This window comes from Rhinoderma darwinii, chromosome 1, assembly GCF_050947455.1.
Source record: "Rhinoderma darwinii isolate aRhiDar2 chromosome 1, aRhiDar2.hap1, whole genome shotgun sequence".
Lineage (NCBI taxonomy): Eukaryota > Metazoa > Chordata > Amphibia > Anura > Rhinodermatidae > Rhinoderma > Rhinoderma darwinii.
The window spans coordinates 139,962,718-139,982,609 of record NC_134687.1 but is presented as its reverse complement, the minus strand read 5'-3'; the positions used below and the strand labels follow the sequence as shown (position 1 = coordinate 139,982,609).

At 41.4% G+C, this 19,892-nt stretch overlaps 1 protein-coding gene across 2 annotated transcripts in view; it reads right to left on the bottom strand.

Annotated features, from left to right (window-relative positions):
- Positions 1–19,892, bottom strand: part of SETD7 (SET domain containing 7, histone lysine methyltransferase) — a 58,478-nt gene that overhangs the window by 29,373 nt on the left and 9,213 nt on the right. For both annotated transcript variants that reach the window (XM_075849704.1, XM_075849703.1), the window contains exons 2-3: positions 11,449–11,578; positions 1,502–1,703 (exon numbers count right to left, since the gene is read on the bottom strand). In XM_075849704.1, coding sequence (XP_075705819.1) covers positions 1,502–1,703; positions 11,449–11,578 — 332 coding nt within the window. The remainder of the gene's footprint in view (positions 1–1,501; positions 1,704–11,448; positions 11,579–19,892) is intronic.

The window sequence follows — 19,892 nt, the reverse complement described above, 5'->3', positions numbered from 1 at the left end:
CCCAAAATCCACTAGGTGCTTCTTTACTTCTGAGGCCTGTGCTTCAGTCCATAAGCACACCAGGGCCACATGTGGGATATTTACTAAATCTGCAGAACCTGGGCAACAAATATTGAGTTGCGTTTCTCTGGTAAAACCTTCTGTGTTACAAAAAAAAAAAAAAAGGGATTAAAAATGAATTTCTGCAAAAAAAAAAAAAGAAATTTGTAAATATCACCTCTACTTTGCTTTAATTCCTGCGCAATGTCTAAAGGGTTAAGAAACTTTCTAAATGCTGTTTTGAATACTTTGAGGGGTGCAGATTTTAAATGGGGTGACTTATTGGGGGTTTCTAATATCTAAGGACCTCAAAGCCACTTCACAACTGAACTGGCCCCTGTAAAAAAGCATTTTGAAATTTTCTTGAAAATGTGAGAAATTGCTGCTAAAGTTCTAAGCCTTGTAACGTCCTAGAAAAATAAAATGATGTTCAAAAAACGCTGCTAAACTAAAGTAGACATATGGGGGGATGTTAATTAGCAACATTTAAGTGTGGTATAACTGCCTGTCTTACAAGCAGATACATTTAAATTGAGAAAAATGCTAATTTTTGCAATTTTTTGCTACATTTTGGTGTTTTTCACAATTAAATACTGAAGGTATCGAGCAAATTTTGCCAGTAACATAAAGTCCAATGTGTCACGAGAAAATCTCAGAATCGCTTGGATAGGTAAAAGCATTGCGGAGTTATTACCACATAAAGTGAAACATGTCAGATTTGAAAAATGAGGCTCTGTCAGGAAGGTCAAAAGTGCCCAAAGAGGGAAGGGGTTAATGTAAATTATCCTAAGTCCTAAAAAGCTACTTATGTTAGCATATGTGATAAAAAAACAAACAAAAAAAAACAGCATGGTGGATCAGTGCAGCACTGGGATCCTGGCTTCAATTCGGACTAAGGACAACATCCCTGCAAAGTTTGTCTGGGTTTCCGCCCATACTCTAAGGCCCCATGCACACGACCGGCCGCCGACTGACAGACGCATTTTCGGGCCGTGCTCACATACAAAGTATGGGAGCACGGCCCGCAAAATGCAAAAGCACGGCACGGACACACTTCCGTAGTGCTACGGAAAGTTGTCAGCGTTCAATGAAAGTGAATGGCTCCGTTTTTGCGGACCGCTAATTGCGGTCCGCAAAAACTGAGGTTTTTTACGGTCGTGTGCATGGGGCCTAAAGACATACTGAAAGATTTAATGGGTTCCTACGAAATTGGCTCCAATGTGTATGCAGCTGAGATAGGGGAAATTATATTCTGCGGGACTGATGGGAATGCTGACAATCTCTGTACAGTGCTGCAGAATATGTTGGCGCCATCTAAGCAACAGTTCATACTACATTCACTTCGCTTAAATCCATTTTTGCAGCACCATGGACTTCAGTGACTGAAGACTTCAACCTAGCGTATACTCCATTTCTATATACAGTATTAGGATACTGCAAATATTTATTACAATGTTCTTACTGGATAGTAAATCCAACAGACTCCATGGCGTATGTTGTCTCTATATTGACCTTTAAATATTAATTTTCCATCTGCGTCATATTCTTGTGCAGGCCCATTCAGTTCTCCATCAACATATGTACCATGCAAAGCACCGCCATCCTCATAAGTGTATACCCCTTGTCCTAGTAAGGCATCGTCAACATAGAAGCCTTCCAAAGCGCTGAAAGATAGAAAGATGTCAAATTATTGCATGAGGAATACAATACAGTGCATTTAATGTCACAGTTCAAATATATTCAGAACAATTGAATGACATAGCCCCGTGCAGATCTTTGTCTCCACTTTTATCAATAGTAAAAGGTTAATTAATCCTTTAGTGATTAGCCTATTTTTGGCCCTAATTTTCAGTTTTGTTCATTGTCGCATTTCCAAAACCATGACTTTCAAAGACATAGCGTGTGAGTGTTTTTTGCTGAACGAGTTTTTTTTTGTTTTTTTTTTTAAATGGCTCCATTTTGGGGCATATATTATTTATTTAATAATTTTTTTAACCAATTTTAGGGGGCAACAGAAAAAAAAACAACAATTCCACCATTCTTTTTGCATCTTGAATTTACACCGTTTACTGCGCAAAACTGACAGGCATACACCGTTGGCGAACCTGGGGGCCTTTGTTAGACTCCAGCAGCCATGGAAACCCCTAATCACATCACGTGGGTGCTGACGGGGCGACAAAGTCTATTAACTGCGGCATCAAAGGGGCTAAACAGGCGGAATTGAAAGGAACGTTGGCCGTAAGAGCAAGAGCCTGGCAGTCTTTAGGTGTACTGTGCCCGGCGTATGCCATTAATAAATCAATATTTTAAGCGATTTCAAATAACTTTTCCCTCTATGTGTGGCGCACACATATAAAAAAATAAAAAATAAAAATAAAATAATATTATATATATATATATATATATATATATATATATATATATATATATATATATATATATATATATATATATGAAAAAGATCCAGCACAGCACCGGTTAAAGGATGTGGGTGCAGGCCCCAGGGAGCAGACCAAGCTCTCAATATCAACAGAGATCCAAAAAAATAGGCAGCACACCATAGAAATTAGTGAAAAAGAGGGTACTTTATTAACCCCAAGTGCGACGTTTCAGCTCTATCCACTACATACACACACGCCCTTCTGAATGAATTGGAATATCAAAAACGTAATTTATTTCAGTAATTCAATTCAAAAAGTGAAACTCATAATATATAGATTCATTACACACAGAGTGAGCTATTTCCAGAAGATTGTAGACTCATGGTGTTACACTCTAATCAACACAAAACACCTGCAAAGGTTTCCCAAACCTTTAAATGGTCTAACAGTCTGGTTCAGTAGGCTACACAATCATGGGGAAGAATGCTGACTTGACAGTTGTACAGAAGACAGTCATTGACACCCTCCACAAGGCGGGGAAGCCACAAAATGACATTACTAAAGTATCTGGCTGTTCACAGAGTGCTGTATCCAAGCATATTAATGGAAGGTTGAGAGGAAGGAAAAAGTGTGGTAGAAAAAGGTGCACAAGCAACAGGGATAACCGGAGCCTTGAAAGGATTGTCAAGAAAAGGCCATTCCAGAATCTGGGGAAAATCACAAGGAGTGGACTGCGGCTGGAGTCAGTGCTTCAAGAGCCGCCACACACAGACGTATCCAGGACATGGGCTACAACTTCCGCATTCCTTGAGACGTCAGAAGCTTCTTACCGGGGCTAAGGAGAAAAAGGACTAGTCTGTTGCTCAGTGGTCCAAAGTCCTGTTTTCAGATTAAAGAGGCTCTGTCACCAGATTTTGCAACCCCTATCTGCTATTGCAGCAGATAGGCGCTGCAATGTAGATTACAGTAACGTTTTTATTTTTAAAAAACGAGCATTTTTGGCCAAGTTATGACCATTTTCGTATTTATGCAAATGAGGCTTGCAAAAGTACAACTGGGCGTGTTTACAGTAAAAGTACAACTGGGCGTGTATTATGTGCGTACATCGGGGCGTGTTTACTACTTTTACTAGCTGGGCGTTCTGACGAGAAGTATCATCCACTTCTCTTCAGAACGCCCAGCTTCTGGCAGTGCAGACACAGCGTGTTCTCGAGAGATCACGCTGTGACGTCACTTCCTGCCCCAGGTCCTGCATCGTGTCAGACGAGCGAGGACACATCGGCACCAGAGGCTACAGATGATTCTGCAGCAGCATCGGCGTTTGCAGGTAAGTCAATGTAGCTACTTACCTGCAAATGCTGATGCTGCTGCAGAATCAACTGTAGCCTCTGGTGCCGACACGATGCAGGACTTGTGAGTGACGTCACAGATCTGCACTGCCAGAAGCTGGGCATTCTGAAGAGAAGTGGATGATACTTCTATACACAACGCCCAGCTAGTAAAAGTAGTAAACACGCCCCGATGTACGCACATAATACACGCCCAGTTGTACTTTTACTTTTCAACACGCCCAGTTGTACTTTTGCAAGCCTCATTTGCATAAATACGAAAATGGTCATAACTTGGCCAAAAATGCTTGTTTTTTAAAAATAAAAACGTTACTGTAATCTACATTGCAGCGCCGATCTGCTGCAATAGCAGATAGGGGTTGCAAAATCTGGTGACAGAGCCTCTTTAAGGTAAATTTTGCATTTCATTTGGAAATCAGGGTCCAAGAGTCTGGAGGAAGAGTGGATAAGCACTCAATCCAAGTTGCTTCTCTCTGCTGACAGGCTTTAAAGAGATGCGGATTTCATTTTCCAGCAGGACTTGGCACCTGCCAAAAGTTCCAATACCTGGATTAATAACCACAGTATCACTGTGCTTGATTGGCCAGCAAACTCGCCTGATCTAAACCCCATAGAGAATCTATGGGGTATTGTCAAGAGGAAGATGAGACACAACAAAGCAGACGAGCTGAAGACCGCTATCAAAGCAACCTGGTCTTCCGTAACACCTCAGCAGTGACACAGGCTGATCGCCTCCATGCGACGCCGCATTGATGCAGTAATTCATGCAGTAGGAGCCCCGACCAAGTATTGAGGGCATATACTATACATACTTTCAGTAGGCCAACATTTCAGTATTAAAAATCATTTTTGAAATTGGGCTTATATAATATTCTAATTTTCTGAGGCACATAATTTTGGGTTCTCAGTAACTGTTAGCAATAATCATCAACACTAAAATGAAAAAAATGCTGTAAATAGATCACTGTGTGTGTAATGAATCTATATAATATGAGTTTCACTTTTTGAATTGAATTACTGAAATTAACTTTTTGATGATATTCTAATTAATTGAGAAGGACTAGTATATATACACGCTAAAGGTTATATGCCAAGCCCCCTTCTCCACGACCGAGTGACATGGGCCCGTTTTCCACAGCATCCGAGTGGCACACAACAGTTTTCACAGACCCATTTGTGAAAACTTATCCGACTCTCCGATCCGTGAAAATATAGGACAGGACTCGTGCAGCACACACTGTCGTGTGCATTAGGGCTAAGGGTACCTACACACATAGTAGATTTAAATGTGGAGAATCCGTATCAAAATCCACAGGTATACACACTGAAATCTGCCGGACTCTTGCATATTTTAAGTTAGGATTTCAGTGCGTGGATATGCATTTTTTGTGTTTATGTTTGATCTAATTTTACCGCTCGCATTGAAAGAGGTGAAATACACAGAAAACATCCACACACAAAAAATTGGCAATCCGCAGCTTGTCAAATTAGGCGCAGACAAAACAGCAAAGTGTACAGGAGATTTTGAAAATCTCATTGGTCTAAAATGCTACTGTATTATATGCTAAATCCAAGATGTCAGATGCAAAAGACAACTGTGCTGCAAAAGGATCTTTGGTTTTCCCGATTGGCCGGCTGTTTAGGTGTATGATGGGAACTATGGGCAGATTGAATATTGCATACAGTACTGGCAAACATCACACACAGTAAGACACGCCCCTAGCAACTGGCCAGAATCAGGAAGTGTGAGAAAATAGATGTGGACGGTTTCACAAGAAATAAACCTGAAAAATAGTACTTTGAAGTGAAAAAAAATTAGGAGTAATGTATTCACACAGAGTGACAGAAGTGCAGTTTTAAAAAAAAAATTTCCCCGAACGTTTAGTTACGCTCTGTGTAGGTTCCGGTCCAGGTTTTGGCTTACAAACACTGATGCACATACATGACCAAAATACAGAGAACACAGAAGGAATCACAATGTGTGTGGGAAAAAAAAGCATAATTAGAGGTAGAGACACTACACAATTGTAAACTTTATGGATGTCACTTAACCGATTCCAAATCTGAGTTTTGCCCACACAACAATTATCTAATGTCTACGGCCTGCTGAGGCAGCTTGCTCCTCTGAGATAACAATTATTTTTGCTGCACGCTGTAAATCAAGATTTTTGTTTTTACAGTTTCCGTATAGCTTGTTGAGATGACATCTTGTGGCCAATAACAGAAACGCAAATATTTTGTTGGTATTTTCTCCTACAAATAAAAATAGTTTAACCCCTTAGTGACCACCAATATGCCTTTTCACGGCAGTCACTAAGGGGCCTTAGGCTAGGCCGTCGCCTTTTCACGGCGGCCCAGTCTTAAGCCCTGCACAGGTGTCCCGTGCAGGCTGGAGTCGGGGCTTGGCTGTCTGATGACAGCCGGACACCTGCTCCAATGACCACGACAGTTTACGTTAAATGCTGCGGTCAATAGTGACTGCGGCATTTAACTTGTTTACAGAGGGAGGGAGCTCCCTCTCTCACCCTTCAGCGGCCCGCAAATGCAACCACAGGCCTCTGATGGTGTGCCATGGCAGTCGGGGGCCTGATAAAAGCCCCCAGGTTTGACCTGGGCATATGCCTATTAGGCACATCCTAATAGATTGCCTGTCAGATTTACACGGACAGGCAATAATGCTCTGATATACTAAGTATACCAAAGCATTATAGCAACGATCTAAACATCGCATAGTAAAGTCCCCTAGTGGGACTAAAAAAAAAAATAAGTAAGTTATGTGAAATAAAAATTCATAAAAATTAAATCAAACCATATTTTCCCATAAAAAGTGGTTATATTTAGTAGAAGTGTAAAAAAGAAATAAAAAGTACACATATATGGTATCACCGCGACCATGATTCAAACAATAAAAGTGAATATGTAACTTAAACCGCAAGGTGAACACCGTAAAAAAAACCTCAAAAAACAAATGGCGAAATTGCTATTTTTTTCCATTGCCCCCCAAATAAGTCATAATAAAAGTTGATTAATAAGCCCAATGTACACTAAACCAGTACCAAATCAAAACTACATCTCGTCCCGCAAAAAACAAGCCCGAAAAAATCACTACATTGAGAGAAAAATAAAGAATATTATGGCTCTTGGAAAGAGACGATGCAAAAGTCGTAAAACATGAAAAACCTATACATATGTGGTATCGTTGTAATCGTACCGACCCATAGAATAAATCCCGCAAAAAACAAGTCCTCATACAGCTATGTTGACGGAAAAATAAAAAAAAGTTATAGCTCTTAATGAGACTATAGAAAAACGAAGAAAAATAGCTTGGTCATTAGGGCCTAAAATAGGCTGGTCACTAAGGGGTTAAAAGAACACACCAATCACCAATTCTTCGATCTACACTTATTTCCCCATACAGGAACTTTATAGTCATTCATAACATTTCCCATACAAGCTCCGTTCCAGAATAAACAGACCTTTCCTAATCTGTATCAAAAGTAAATTCATTAGATACTGTACTTGAAATGTATAGAAATTTTAACGTTAATTTGTAAACAGAACAAATGTATACATCTTATGGGGTTCCCGGATGTACAGGTAGGTGAGAATAAAGCATTCCCTTTATCTGATAAGATCTCATGTGGCAATGCCGGCTGGTTTCTGCCTTCTGGAATGAGGTGGTATCCTTATTAACGGAAGTGGTGGGGAAAGAGGCCCAACTCGATGCAAAATTGTGTTTACTGGGCTTGATGTCAGAAGGGGAGTGGTCGGTACATGAGAGGATCTTCCTTAGGCCGGATTCACACGAGCGTGTGCGTTTTGCGCGCGCAAAAGGTCCATAAAAGCTCCGTGTGTTAGCAGCATATGATGCGCGGCTGCGTGATTTTCCCACAGCCGCCATCATTATGACACTCTGTTTGTATGTTTGTAGCACGTGGTGCTTTTCTGTTTTCATTCATACTTTGTAGCGCTCTGCACACGGAAGTGCTTCCATGTGCCATGCGCAGTTTTCACGCACCCATTGACTTCAATGGGTGCGTGCAGCGTGAAAAACGGGCAAATATAGGACATGTCGTGAGTTTTACGCAGCAGACATACGCTGCATGAAAATCACGGACAGTCTGAACGGCTCCATTGACTAACATAGGTCCGTGCGACGCGTGTGAAAATCACGCGCGTAGCACGGACCTATTATACGTTAGTCTTAATAAGCCCCTAGGGAGGCACTTTTCATGGCTAGGAAGGCGGTGGCCATGCAATGGATGGCTGGTAGGACAGACGATCACCCAATGGCGTAAATTGATCAATGACGTCCTTCCGTACGCGAAAATTGTATACAAGAACCGTGGACGTCCTGCTAAATTAACTTTAATATGGGGTAGTTGGCACTCCTCTAATCTGACCCACTGTACAGTTAGGGGATTACGTGATTCATTGACTAAATGCTATGGCTGGGTTTTGCTAAGGTATAATTGCTGGAAGTAATGAGATTTTTTTAAGGTACTTTATTTCCTACCTCAGTGTGGGATACATGTTTTACTCCTTATGCTTATTGTCCCATTTAACTTTTTTATTTTCCTTAAACATGTACCCTATTGTCTTCTGGAAGGTTTGCTGCATCTTATTATGAGGTTTCTGTCTAATTGAGCCTGTTTTACTTTCAATAAAACTATTTAAAAAAAATAAAATAAAAATGTATCCTCCCTGCCCCGCATTCTGGATAGATATTGGTAGTACTACTAGGCTCAGGGCTCTAAGATTTCTAGGAGAAGGTTCTAGAACAGGACTGCACTTAGCCTTTCTGCTGCCTGACGCAAACAGTGAATTGGCGCCTCAACCCACAACATACGTTGGGCGTGAAGGGTAGAGAAAGTCCACAGACAGCAAAGAAAAAAACAATATAACGTATGTATTATGTTCACATGTTGTGGAAATCTATTTAATACAAGTGTGTAGGATTTATAAAAATCCTGATCACATGTTGCGTAAATTCTGCAAAAAAAGCGGCTTAGCGCAATTCGTGGCAAAATCTCAACTACAATGGGGCACATTTACTATTGGTGTTGTACCAGAATTCTGGCTCAAGTTGCACCTTCTTTTTGGCGCAAATCATTTTAGACAAATTCATCAATGAAATGCGCCAAAAAGAACAGAAGTTTGCAACTTGTTCGGCAAAAGGGAGTGGCTTAGCATAAAATGGGATGTGGCTTAAGATGCGCAAAACTGAACTTAAATAAGCCAACCAAGAGGTGGCATAAAGTTAGACAGAAATGTGTAAAGTAGCGACAAACCCATCGTCCAGCATGAGCCACTGTGATAAGTTTGTTGCATCTGGTCCAATTCTAAGCTGTCTGAATTTAAGATCGTATCGGTAAACCTGCCCCTAAATATTTTGTCTTCACAGTGTTAATGTTGTGGAAACTTTCATTTGCACAATGTCTGCTTATCACCAAACTCAGCTGTGTAGGCAGCGATCCAGACAACTGCTCAGTCTTCAGACAAGCAAACACTATAAGGGTATGTGCACACACACTAATTACGTCCGTAATTGACGGACGTATTTCGGCCGCAAGTCCCGGACCGAACACAGTGCAGGGAGCCGGGCTCCTGGCATCATACTTATGTACGACGCTAGGAGTCCCTGCCTCGCTGCAGGACAACTGTCCCGCACTGTAATCATGTTTTCAGTACGGGACAGTTGTCCTGCAGCGAGGCAGGGACTCCTAGCGTCGTACATAACTATGATGCTAGGAGCCCGGCTCCCTGCACTGTGTTCGGTCCGGTACTTGCGGCCGAAATACGTCCGTCAATTACGGACGTAATTAGTGTGTGTGCACATACCCTTAGTTCCATGACTATTAGGGCTTATTCAGATGAACGTGCTATACGTCCGTGCAACGCGCGTGATTTTCACGCGCCTCGCATGGACCTTTATTAGTCTATGGGGCCGTGCAGACAGTCCGTGATTTTTACGCAGCGTGAGTCCGCTGCGTAAAACTCACAACATGTCCGTTCTTTGTGCGTATTTCGCGCATCACGCACCCATTGAAGTCAATGGATGCGTGAAAATCACGCGCACCACACGGAAGCACTTCCGTGGGACGCGCGTGATTTGTGCAACAGCAGTGAAAAGTATGAATGAAAACAGAAAAGCACCACGTGCTTTTCTGTTTACAAACATACAAACGGAGTGTCATAATGATGGCGGCTACGCGAAAAGCACGGAGCCGCGTGCCATATGATCATGACACACGGAGCTCGTGTGAATCCGGCCTTAGGGTACGTTCACACGTCTTAACAAAATACGTCTGAAATTACGGAGCTGTTTTCAGGCAAAAACAGCTCCTGAATTTCAGACGTTTTTGCAAGTACTCGCGTTTTTCGCGGCGTCCATTACGGACGTAATTGGAGCTGTTTTTCAATGGAGTCAATGAAAAACGGCTCCAATTACGTCCCAAGAAGTAACATGCACTTCTTTGAGGCGGGCGAATTTTTACGCGCCGTCTTTTGACAGCGACGAGTAAAAATACACCTCGTCTGAACAGAACATCGTAAGACCCATTGCAAGCAGATGTTTGCAGACATATTGGAGCCGTCTTTTCAGGCGTAATTCGAGGCGTAAAAAGCCAGAATTACGTCTGAAAATAGGCCGTGTGAACATACCCTCAATGTGCCAAGTGTATTCGCATGTTTCTTTTTAATATTATTTGACACAGTATTGTTCATAGAATCTGGATCGTTTACTTTTGGTCATCAAAGCTTCCAAGATATACTTTAGAGAAATAAAAGGAAAAAACACGGCGCCACATAGTGTGAGTAAGCCCAGAATTGACAGTCAGTGAGATACAAATGAATGCTCAACACAGGACCGTAGAACAATCGTGTTGAAATCACTGGTAGGGGTGAGTGCTGCCACCGCAATGAAGCCAATTAATAGCTCAGGAAAAACGGGAATAAGTGCGGCGCTGCTACTCAATGAAAGGCCAACCTGAGGAAGAGGAGGAAGATGCCGGTGCGGCATTGAAACGCGTAGCTAGGATTGTTTCATAAACTTCATCATCCTATATTATCAGACTTTCATTGAGTAGCAGCGCCGCACTTATTCCCGTTTTTCCTGAAAGATATACTTTAGGTAAACTTACCTTATATTGTGTTCCAGGCATGGAATAGAAGATGGTAAAGTGTTTAAATCAAAGCTTCCGGTTTAGTAAAGGAAGGTAAAATACAATTTTTTTTTATTTTTTTTTTTTAAAAAGGACTTTAATATTGATGGCCTATTCTTAGGATAGGCCATCAATATTTGATCAGTGGGGGTCCGACTCCCAGCACCCCTGTGGATCAGCTGAGTAAAGGGGCCACGTTTCCCTCATTGTTTACCCAGGCACATCGGCGTACATCAACTGTGGCTGAGTCTGATACTGCAGAACCTTCATTCAGTTGATCAGTCGGGGGTACAAGGAGTCAGACCTCCACCAATCAAATATTAATGGCCGTTTGTAACGATAGGTCATCAATATTCAAGTCCAATAAAACCTCTATAACATATTAACAAATTTTTATTACATAAAATTTACCAGTTATGTGGTGTAGTATGGATTACAAAATGTTGCATGAAAGATGTCTGACAGATTTAAGAAAAAAAAACGAAAAAAAACAAAAAAAAAAACACAACATATTACCTTCCATCGAAGAAAAAGAATTTCCCGCGGCCATTTTTTTCCCCATGTACAAAGTGTCCCTCAAAGCGGTCTGTGGAGCTGTAGTTAACAGTGCAATAGCCATGAGGCAAGCCGTCATCGTCCAGTTGGCCTGCAACAAAGAGCAAAAAAAGCGGTTCAATCTGATCTACTAGGTTTTTTTTCCCCCCCACACGGCAGTCAGGAACTCAACTGGTGTGCCGCCTTCTGCTTTTGAATTTTCTTATTATATACGTGAACACCTTAACTAGTGTCATATAAAAGAGTACCATTGACAAGTACACTTCTATCTTTCAGAGAAAGCTACATAGAAGGGGAAAAAAAAAATTGCATAAAAATAATGACCATTATGCCATATGATCATTGATATAAGGCCTCATGCACACAACCGTGCATTTGCGGCCGCATACTAGTGGCAATTGCGGATAGTATAGAAAACATGCTATCCTATGGGCCGAAGGTTTCCGCGGTCCGTGCCAGGAGCCCGGACCGAAAAAACATAGGACATATTATATGGTCCGCAATTGTGGTCCGGGCTCATTGAAGTCAATGCACATCTTGTGTGTGTGCACAGTCCACGATTGCGGACTGCCCGCGGATGCAGCCTGTCCATGCCGTAATCACGGACCGTGCACACCTCTACGGTCGTGTGCATGAGGCCTAAGGCCCTTTTAAAGGCAGTTCTTTTAGTGGCAGTTCTGGGAGCTTAAAATTAGTCTCTCACCAGGACAGACCTCTTTACCCGGTTGAAAGAGCGTCTATTAGATACACTGTGGGGAATACATCAACGTGTGCCAATTTGTAGTGCTACAAGCGTTTTATACCATGCAAATAGACAATGTTCAATAGTTAGACATTGACAATAGTGTTGACATATGCTCTGGCAACAGTAAGATATGACCATAACTCAGAGCCACTCAACTGGAGGTCGCAAGCTACTGCTTGGGGACCACTGCTATAGATGCCATTTTACAGCCCAGAATCCAGGCATATATCTGCATTTTATCGACACCGATGCATTGTAGCAAACTCTAAAGATAAGAGATGTTTGTGTGACTACATTTAGCACACAGAGGATTGCCTCAACTACATACAATTATAGAAAACACTGTAAGTATAAGGCTGGGTTCACACTGAGTTTTTTACAGTAGGAAAATCTGCCTCAAAATTGAGGCAGATTTTGCTCTGCCTGCACGCCGATTTTCTCTGTTTTTCGCCCGCGGCCATTGAGCGCCGCAGGCATAAAACTCTGCGAAATACGCTTTCTCTGCCTCCCACTGATGTCAATGGGAGGTCAGAAGCGTAAACGCCCGATAGGGCATTGGCCCTTCTTTCTCCTGCGAGATGGTTTTTCCGCTCGCGGAAAAAAACAAAACGCCTCAGCCTCCCATTGAAATCAATGGGAGGCATTTTCGGCCGTTTTTTGGCGCGTTTTGCGGCGCAGTTTCCGCATAAAAAAACTCTGTGTGAACTGGCCCTAACAGGAAAAAGAGAACTTGTAAATAGTGAGGAATTAAATCAAAAGTATATTAGTTGCTTATATTTTCATTATACCATGATTACACTTTATTTATATGACCTGCTACCAGTTTACAAACATGTTCAAGAAAGTGAATACAGAATGTTAGTAAATTTTGCTAATTTATTGATAAGGAAGAACTAAAATATTGCATTGACATAAGTATTCAGACTCTTTACTCAGTACTCCGTTGGAGCACCTTTGGCAGCGATAACAGCCTACAATCTTCTTGGGTATGATGCCACAAGGTTTGCACATCTTTATTTGGGGATTTTCTGCAGGTCCTCTCAAGCTCTGTCAGGTTAAATGGGCACCGTCCGTGTACAGCCATTTTCAGGTCTCTCCAGAGATGTTCAATTGGGTTCAAGTTAGGGCTCTCGCTGGGCCACTCAAGGACATTTACACAGTTATCCCTAAGCCACTCCTGTGCTGTCTTGGCTGTGTGCTTAGGGTCATTGTCTTGTTGGAAGGTGAACATTTAGCCACCTGTGAAAAACACCCCCACAACATAATGCGGCCACCACCATGCTTCACTGTATGGATGGTATTGGGTAGGTGATGAGCACTGCTTGGTTTCCTTCAGACATGACGCTTAGAATGAAGGCCAAAAAGTTACATTTTGGTTTCATCAGACCACAGAATCTTGTTTCTCACAGTCTGAGACCTTTAGGCGCTTTTTTGCAAACTCCAGATGGGCTTTCATGTGTCTTTTACTGAGGAGAGGCTTCTTTCTGGCCACTCTGTCATAAAGCCCGGATTGGTGGAGTGCTGCAGTGATAGAAACTTCCAGAAAGTCAACTTTCATCTGCACACAGGATCTTTGGATCTCAGTGACCATTGGGTTCTTGGTCACCTCTCTTACCAAGGCCCTTCTTCCCAGATTACTAAGTGGGGCGTCTCTAGGAAGAATCCTGGTTGTTCAAAACTCTTCCATTTAAGAATTATGGAGGCCACTGTGCTCTTGGGAAGTTTCAGTGCAGCAGAATGTTTTTTGTACCCTTTTCCAGATCTGTGCCTCCACACGATCCTGCCTCTGAGCAGAACAGGCAGTTATTTCCTCCTCATGGCTTGGTTTTTGCTCTGATATGCAATGCCAGCTGTGAGACCTTATATAGACAGGGGTGTGTCTTTCCAAATCATGTCCAATCAATTGAATTTACCACAGGTGGACTCCAGTCAATGTGTACAAACATTTAAAAGATGATCTAGAGAAATGGGAGGCCCCAGAGCTAAAATTTCAAGTGTCACAGGAAAGGGTCTAAATACTTATGTCCATGCGAAATTAGAGTTTTTCAGGTTTAATAAATTTGCAAAAATGTGAAAATTGAAAGGGTCTGAAGAATTTCCGAATTCACAGTATAGTCCACCATGCTCTAGCCACTGAGTCTAGCAGTATTTTACAGTCGTAAAAGAGGCTCTGTCACCAGATTAGAAGTGCCCTATCTCCTACATAATCTGATAGGCACTGTAATGTAGATAAGTGGTTTTTATTTTGAAAAACGATCATTTTTTGAGCAAGTTATGAGCAATTTTAGATTTATGCTAATTAGTTGACGCTGACCAATCAGCGTCATACACTTCTCATTGTTCCAGCCCAGCTACTTTCACTGCACATTCACACTGTAACAATGAGAAGTGTATGACGCTGATTGGTCACTGATTGGTCAGCGTCATACACTTCTCTTCACAACGCCCAGTTGGTAAAAAGTAAAAACACGCCCAGTTGGTCATTAAGAAACTAATTAGAATAAATCTAAAATTGCTCATAACTTGCTCAAAAATGATCGTTTTTCAAAATAAAAACCACTGCTATTATCTACATTACAGCGCCAATCAGATTATGTAGGAGATAGGGCATTTATAATCTGGTGACAAAGCCTCTGTAAACCCTTTATTTTTCTCCTTCCTAATCTCTCTTTATCTGTCTGCTGTGGAGCATAGTAGCAGATCCCTGCCGTCTACTACCAGTAAAGAAGATTATTGTCAGGACTGCAACCTGTCTGGGAAGTAATTCACAGGTACTGGAGGGCACACACACAGAGGTTTATTGGAAATTATCAGCCAGATTACAATTTACATAGGTTAAAATAACAACCATATTTACTGAAAATATACTAGCATGTCCTATAAAATATCCCAGTCAATCTTCTGAAAATACACCAGCTATCTAGTGCTACCCACTATGACATGAGAAAGGGGACAGGTTGTATAGGCATAACTCACTAGTTCCTACAAAACATACTATGATGCTTATGAAATTATTTATGTATTACGCCAGGAAAGGTCTAAACTTTTCTAAACTAGAAGCTTCTTAACCCCTTAAGGACGCAGCCTAGTTTTGGCCTTAAAGGAACAGTGTCACCAACATTTTTTTTTATATATCAGTTGTATGTTAGGGTTTTATTAAAAACGTTTATATTTATTTGTGTGTTTGTGTGTTACTTTTGTCTATTTTTACACTTTTTCTTCCCTATGGGGGCTGCCATTTTTTTTTCCATTTCTGTATGTGTCGATTAACGACACATACAGACATGGAATACGGCAGCTCCAGTCCCATAGGGACTGCGAACGGGGCCCGTTCCATCCACTTTGGTGTACGCCGTGTGTGTGGGAACGGCGCATGCGCCGCTCCCACACAGCCCGATTTTACTACTTCCGGTCGCGGCTTCCGGACTTGTCCACATGGAGCAGCGGCAGCAGACGGAGCGGACGGACCGGAGGGAGCGGCGGCGACTGGAGCAGGTAAGTGATTTCTATGTATGTTCGTGTTTCAGTGTGTGTTTACTACTGTATGTAAACCTACTACACTGTGTGTTAGCTCAAAAAATGGCGACACACAGTGTAGGAGGTTAGACCGTTCAAACCCCTCGTTTCTCCCGGCACTAGCCAGGATAAAGGAGGGGGGGATTCTGAGAGCTCACTAGAGCGAGGGATTTTTTCCCAATTTTGCAGCATAAAGCAATGTGGTTGCTTTACCACATGCAATGCTGCAATTTTGGGAATTGCTCCATCTAGTGACCAGTGCTGGGAAATATTATAAATTGAATCCAATTTATAATATTTCCTGACTCGTGAAAAAAATAAAAAAAATTAGAACAATGTTTAATCACCTATACACTAATTGTTTAACTAAAAAAAACAAAACATGTTTTGCTGGCAACACATTACCTTTAAGGCTCAGAGCCCATTTTTCAAATCGGACATATTTCACTTTATGTGGTAATAACGTCGGAATGCTTAAACCTACCCAAGCGATTCTGAGATTGTTTTCTCGTGACACATTGGGCTTCATGTTCGTGGTAAAATGTGGTCGATATATTCAGTGTTTATTGGTGAAAAATTGCAAAATGTAGAGAAAATTTTGAAAAAATAGCATTTTTCTGAATTTAAATGCATCTGCTTGTAAAACAGACGGTTATACCACCCAAAATAGTTACTAGTTCACATTTCCCATGTGTCTAATTTAGATTGGCATCGTTTTTTGAACATTCTTTTATTTTTCTTGGACGTTACAAGGCTTAGAACATAAACAGCAATTTCTCATATTTTTAAGAAAATTTCAAAAGCCTTTTTTTTAAGGTACCTCTTGAGTTCTGAAGTAGCTTTGAGGGGCCTATGTATTAGAAACCCTGATAAAACACCCCATTTTAAAAACTAGACCCCTCAAAGTATTCAAAACAGCATTTAGAAAGTTTTTTTTAACCCTTTAGGCATTTCACAGGAATTAAAGCAAAGTGGAGGTGAAATTTGCAAATTTCATTTTTCTTGCTGAATTTCAATTTTATTCATTTTTTTTTCTGTAACAAAGAAGGTTTTACCAGAGAAACACTACTAAATATGTATTGTCCAGATTCTGCAGTTTTTAGAAATGTCCCACATGTGGCCCTACTGCGCTCATGGACTAAAACACAAGCCCTAGAAGCAAAGAAGCACCTAGTGCATTTTGAGTCCTCTTTTTTTATTAGCATATATTTTAGGCAGCATGCCAGGTTTGAAGAGGTGTTGAGGTGCCAAAACAGTAGGAATCCCCCAATAGTGACCCCATTTTGGAAACTACACCCCTCAAGGAATTCATTTATGGTTGTTGTTACCATTTTGACCACACAGTTTTTTCACAGCACGTATTTGAATTGGGCTGTGAAATGAAAAAAATGAAATTTTTTCCAATAAAATGTCATTTGTGATCAAAATTTCTTATTTTCACAGGGAACAAAATACCCCATTTTGTTGCCCAATTTGTCCTTAGTGTGGCAATACCCCATTTGTGGTGATAAACTGCCGTTTGGGCCCATGGGAGGGCTCAGAAGGAAAGGAGCACTATGTGTTTGTTGGAGTCCAGATTTTGCTGGATTGGTTTTCGGGTGCCATGTCGCATTTGCAGAGCCTCAGAGGTATCAAAGCAATGGAAACCCACCAGAAGTGACCCCATTTTGGAAACTACACCCCTCAAGGAATTCATTTATGGATAATGTGACCATTTAGACCCAATAATTTCTTCACAGAACTTATTTGAATTGGGCTGGGAATGAAAACAAAATTATTTTTGCAAATAATATGTCGTTTTGGCTGAAAATGTCTTATTTTAACAAGAAACAATACCCCAATCTGTTGCGCAATTTGTTCTGAGTGCAGCAATACCCCATTTGTGGTGATAAACTGCCGTTTGGGCCCATGGGAGGGCTCAGAAGGAAAGGACCACCATTTGGCCTACTGGGGATTTTCTAGTGCGAAGTCATGTATGCAGAAGCCCCTGAGGTACCAGTACAGTTGAAACCCGCAAGAAGTGACCCCGTTTAAAAAACGACACCCTTAAGGCATTCATCTGGAGATGTAGTGAGCATTTTGACAGGAGACCTACACCCCATAAACTGTAATGTGGGTTCTCCTGGGTACGGCAATACCCTACATGTGGCTGTTATCAGCTGCCTGGGCACACAGCAGGGCTCAGAGAGGAAAGACGAGGGGGGATAAGCTGTGCAGGGGGCGTCAGGGTAAGTAAAATTGGGGTAAATTATAAACCAAGGGATGTATGATAAATTTTAAAACACTCTTTCATACAGAGCTCTGGTTATTCGGGACACGTGTCACATTGATATATTGTGTCATCCCTTATAGCAGACTTTGCACCTCTTTTGACTTTTACCCTTCTTGCCAGTTTGGGGAACTTCTCCTGGAAAGTGTTGCCGCCCTGGTACGATGAGTGTGGCCCCGCTTCCAGAAGTACTGGGTGCCCCCCCTTCTTGGTCCCTAAAGATTAGGTTCTTGATAATCACCTCTTGAAATTCCAGGAAAGTTCCCGTCTGGCCTGCACATCGACGTAGCACGTACACATTGTACAAAGCCATCTGTATGATGTGCCCGGCCAGCTTCTTATACCACACCGCATGGCACTGTAGTGCTTCAGGACTTGATCTGACAAGTCCACCTCTCCCATGTACCTATTGTAGTCCAGGAAGCAGTCTGGTTTGGGGGTGGCCTTTCCTTCATATATCCTAAATTTGTAGGTATACCCTGATGCACTCTCGCAGCTTATACATCTTCACGCCATACCTTGCCCTCTTACCCGGCAGGTACTCACGGAATTGAACCCTCCCTTTAAAATGTACCAAGGACTCATCAATAGAAATACACGTCTCGGGGGTGAATGCTTGTGAAAACCGGGCACTGAAACGGTCTAATAGGGGTCTCCGTTTATACAAACGGTCAAAACTGGGGTCACCTCGGGGTGGGCACGGCTCATTATCAGTATAATGTAAGAAGCGAAGTATTGCCTCATTTATTTATTTTTTTAGGTTCCAGTTCAGTTCTGAAGTTGCTTTGAGGGGCCTATATATTAGAAACCCCTATCAAACACCCCATTTTAGAAACTAGACCCCTCAAAGTATTCACAACAGCATTTAGAAAGTTTATGAACCCTTTAGGTGTTTCACAGAAATTTAGAGCAAAGTAGGTGTGAAATGTACATTTTTTTTTTGTCAGAAAATCCTCTTTATACCATTTTTTTTACAACACAAAAGGATTTATCAGAGAAACGCAACTTAATACGTATTGCCCAGATTCTGCAGTTTTGAGAAATATTCCACATGTGGCCCTAGTGCGGTAATGGACTGAAGCGCCGGCCTCCGAAGCAAAGAAGCACCCAGTGGATTATGAGACCTCTTTTTTATTAGGCACCATGTCCGGTTTGAAGAGGTCTTGTGGTGCCAAAACATTGGAAACCCCCCAAAAGTGACCCCATTTTGGACACTAAACCCCTTGAGGAATTCATTGTAGTTTTCTTGGGGTGCATGCGGCTTTTTGATCAGTTTTTATTCTATTTTTAGGTGGCGTGGTGACTAATAAACAGCAATTCTACTATTGTTTTTTTATTCTATTTTTTTTACAGCGTTCACCGTGCGCTATAAATGACATATTCACTTTATTCTGCGGGGCGATACGATTACGGCGATACCAGATGTTTATAGTTTTTTTTAATGTCTTATGGCGTTTGCACAATAAAATACGTTTTGTAATAAATCACTCACTTTTGGTGTTACCTTATTCTAAGTGCCATAAAGTTTTTATTTTTCCACCAATAAAGGCGTGCGAGGACTTCTTTTTTGCGTAACAAACTGTAGTTTCCTTCAATACCATTTTTAGGTACATGCGACTTTTGGATCTCTTTTTATTCCATTTTTTGCGGGGTGAAGTGACCAAACAATTGTGATTGTGGTACGGTTTATTATTATTTTCTTTTACGGCGTTCACCATGCGGGATAAATAACAAAATAATTTTGTAGTTCAAGCCGTTACGGACGCGGCGATACGTTTACTTGTTTGTTTATATATTTTTATTAATAATAAATGACTGATAAGGGAAAAGGGGGGATTTTTACTTTTAAATCTTTTATTTTCTTATTTTTACACA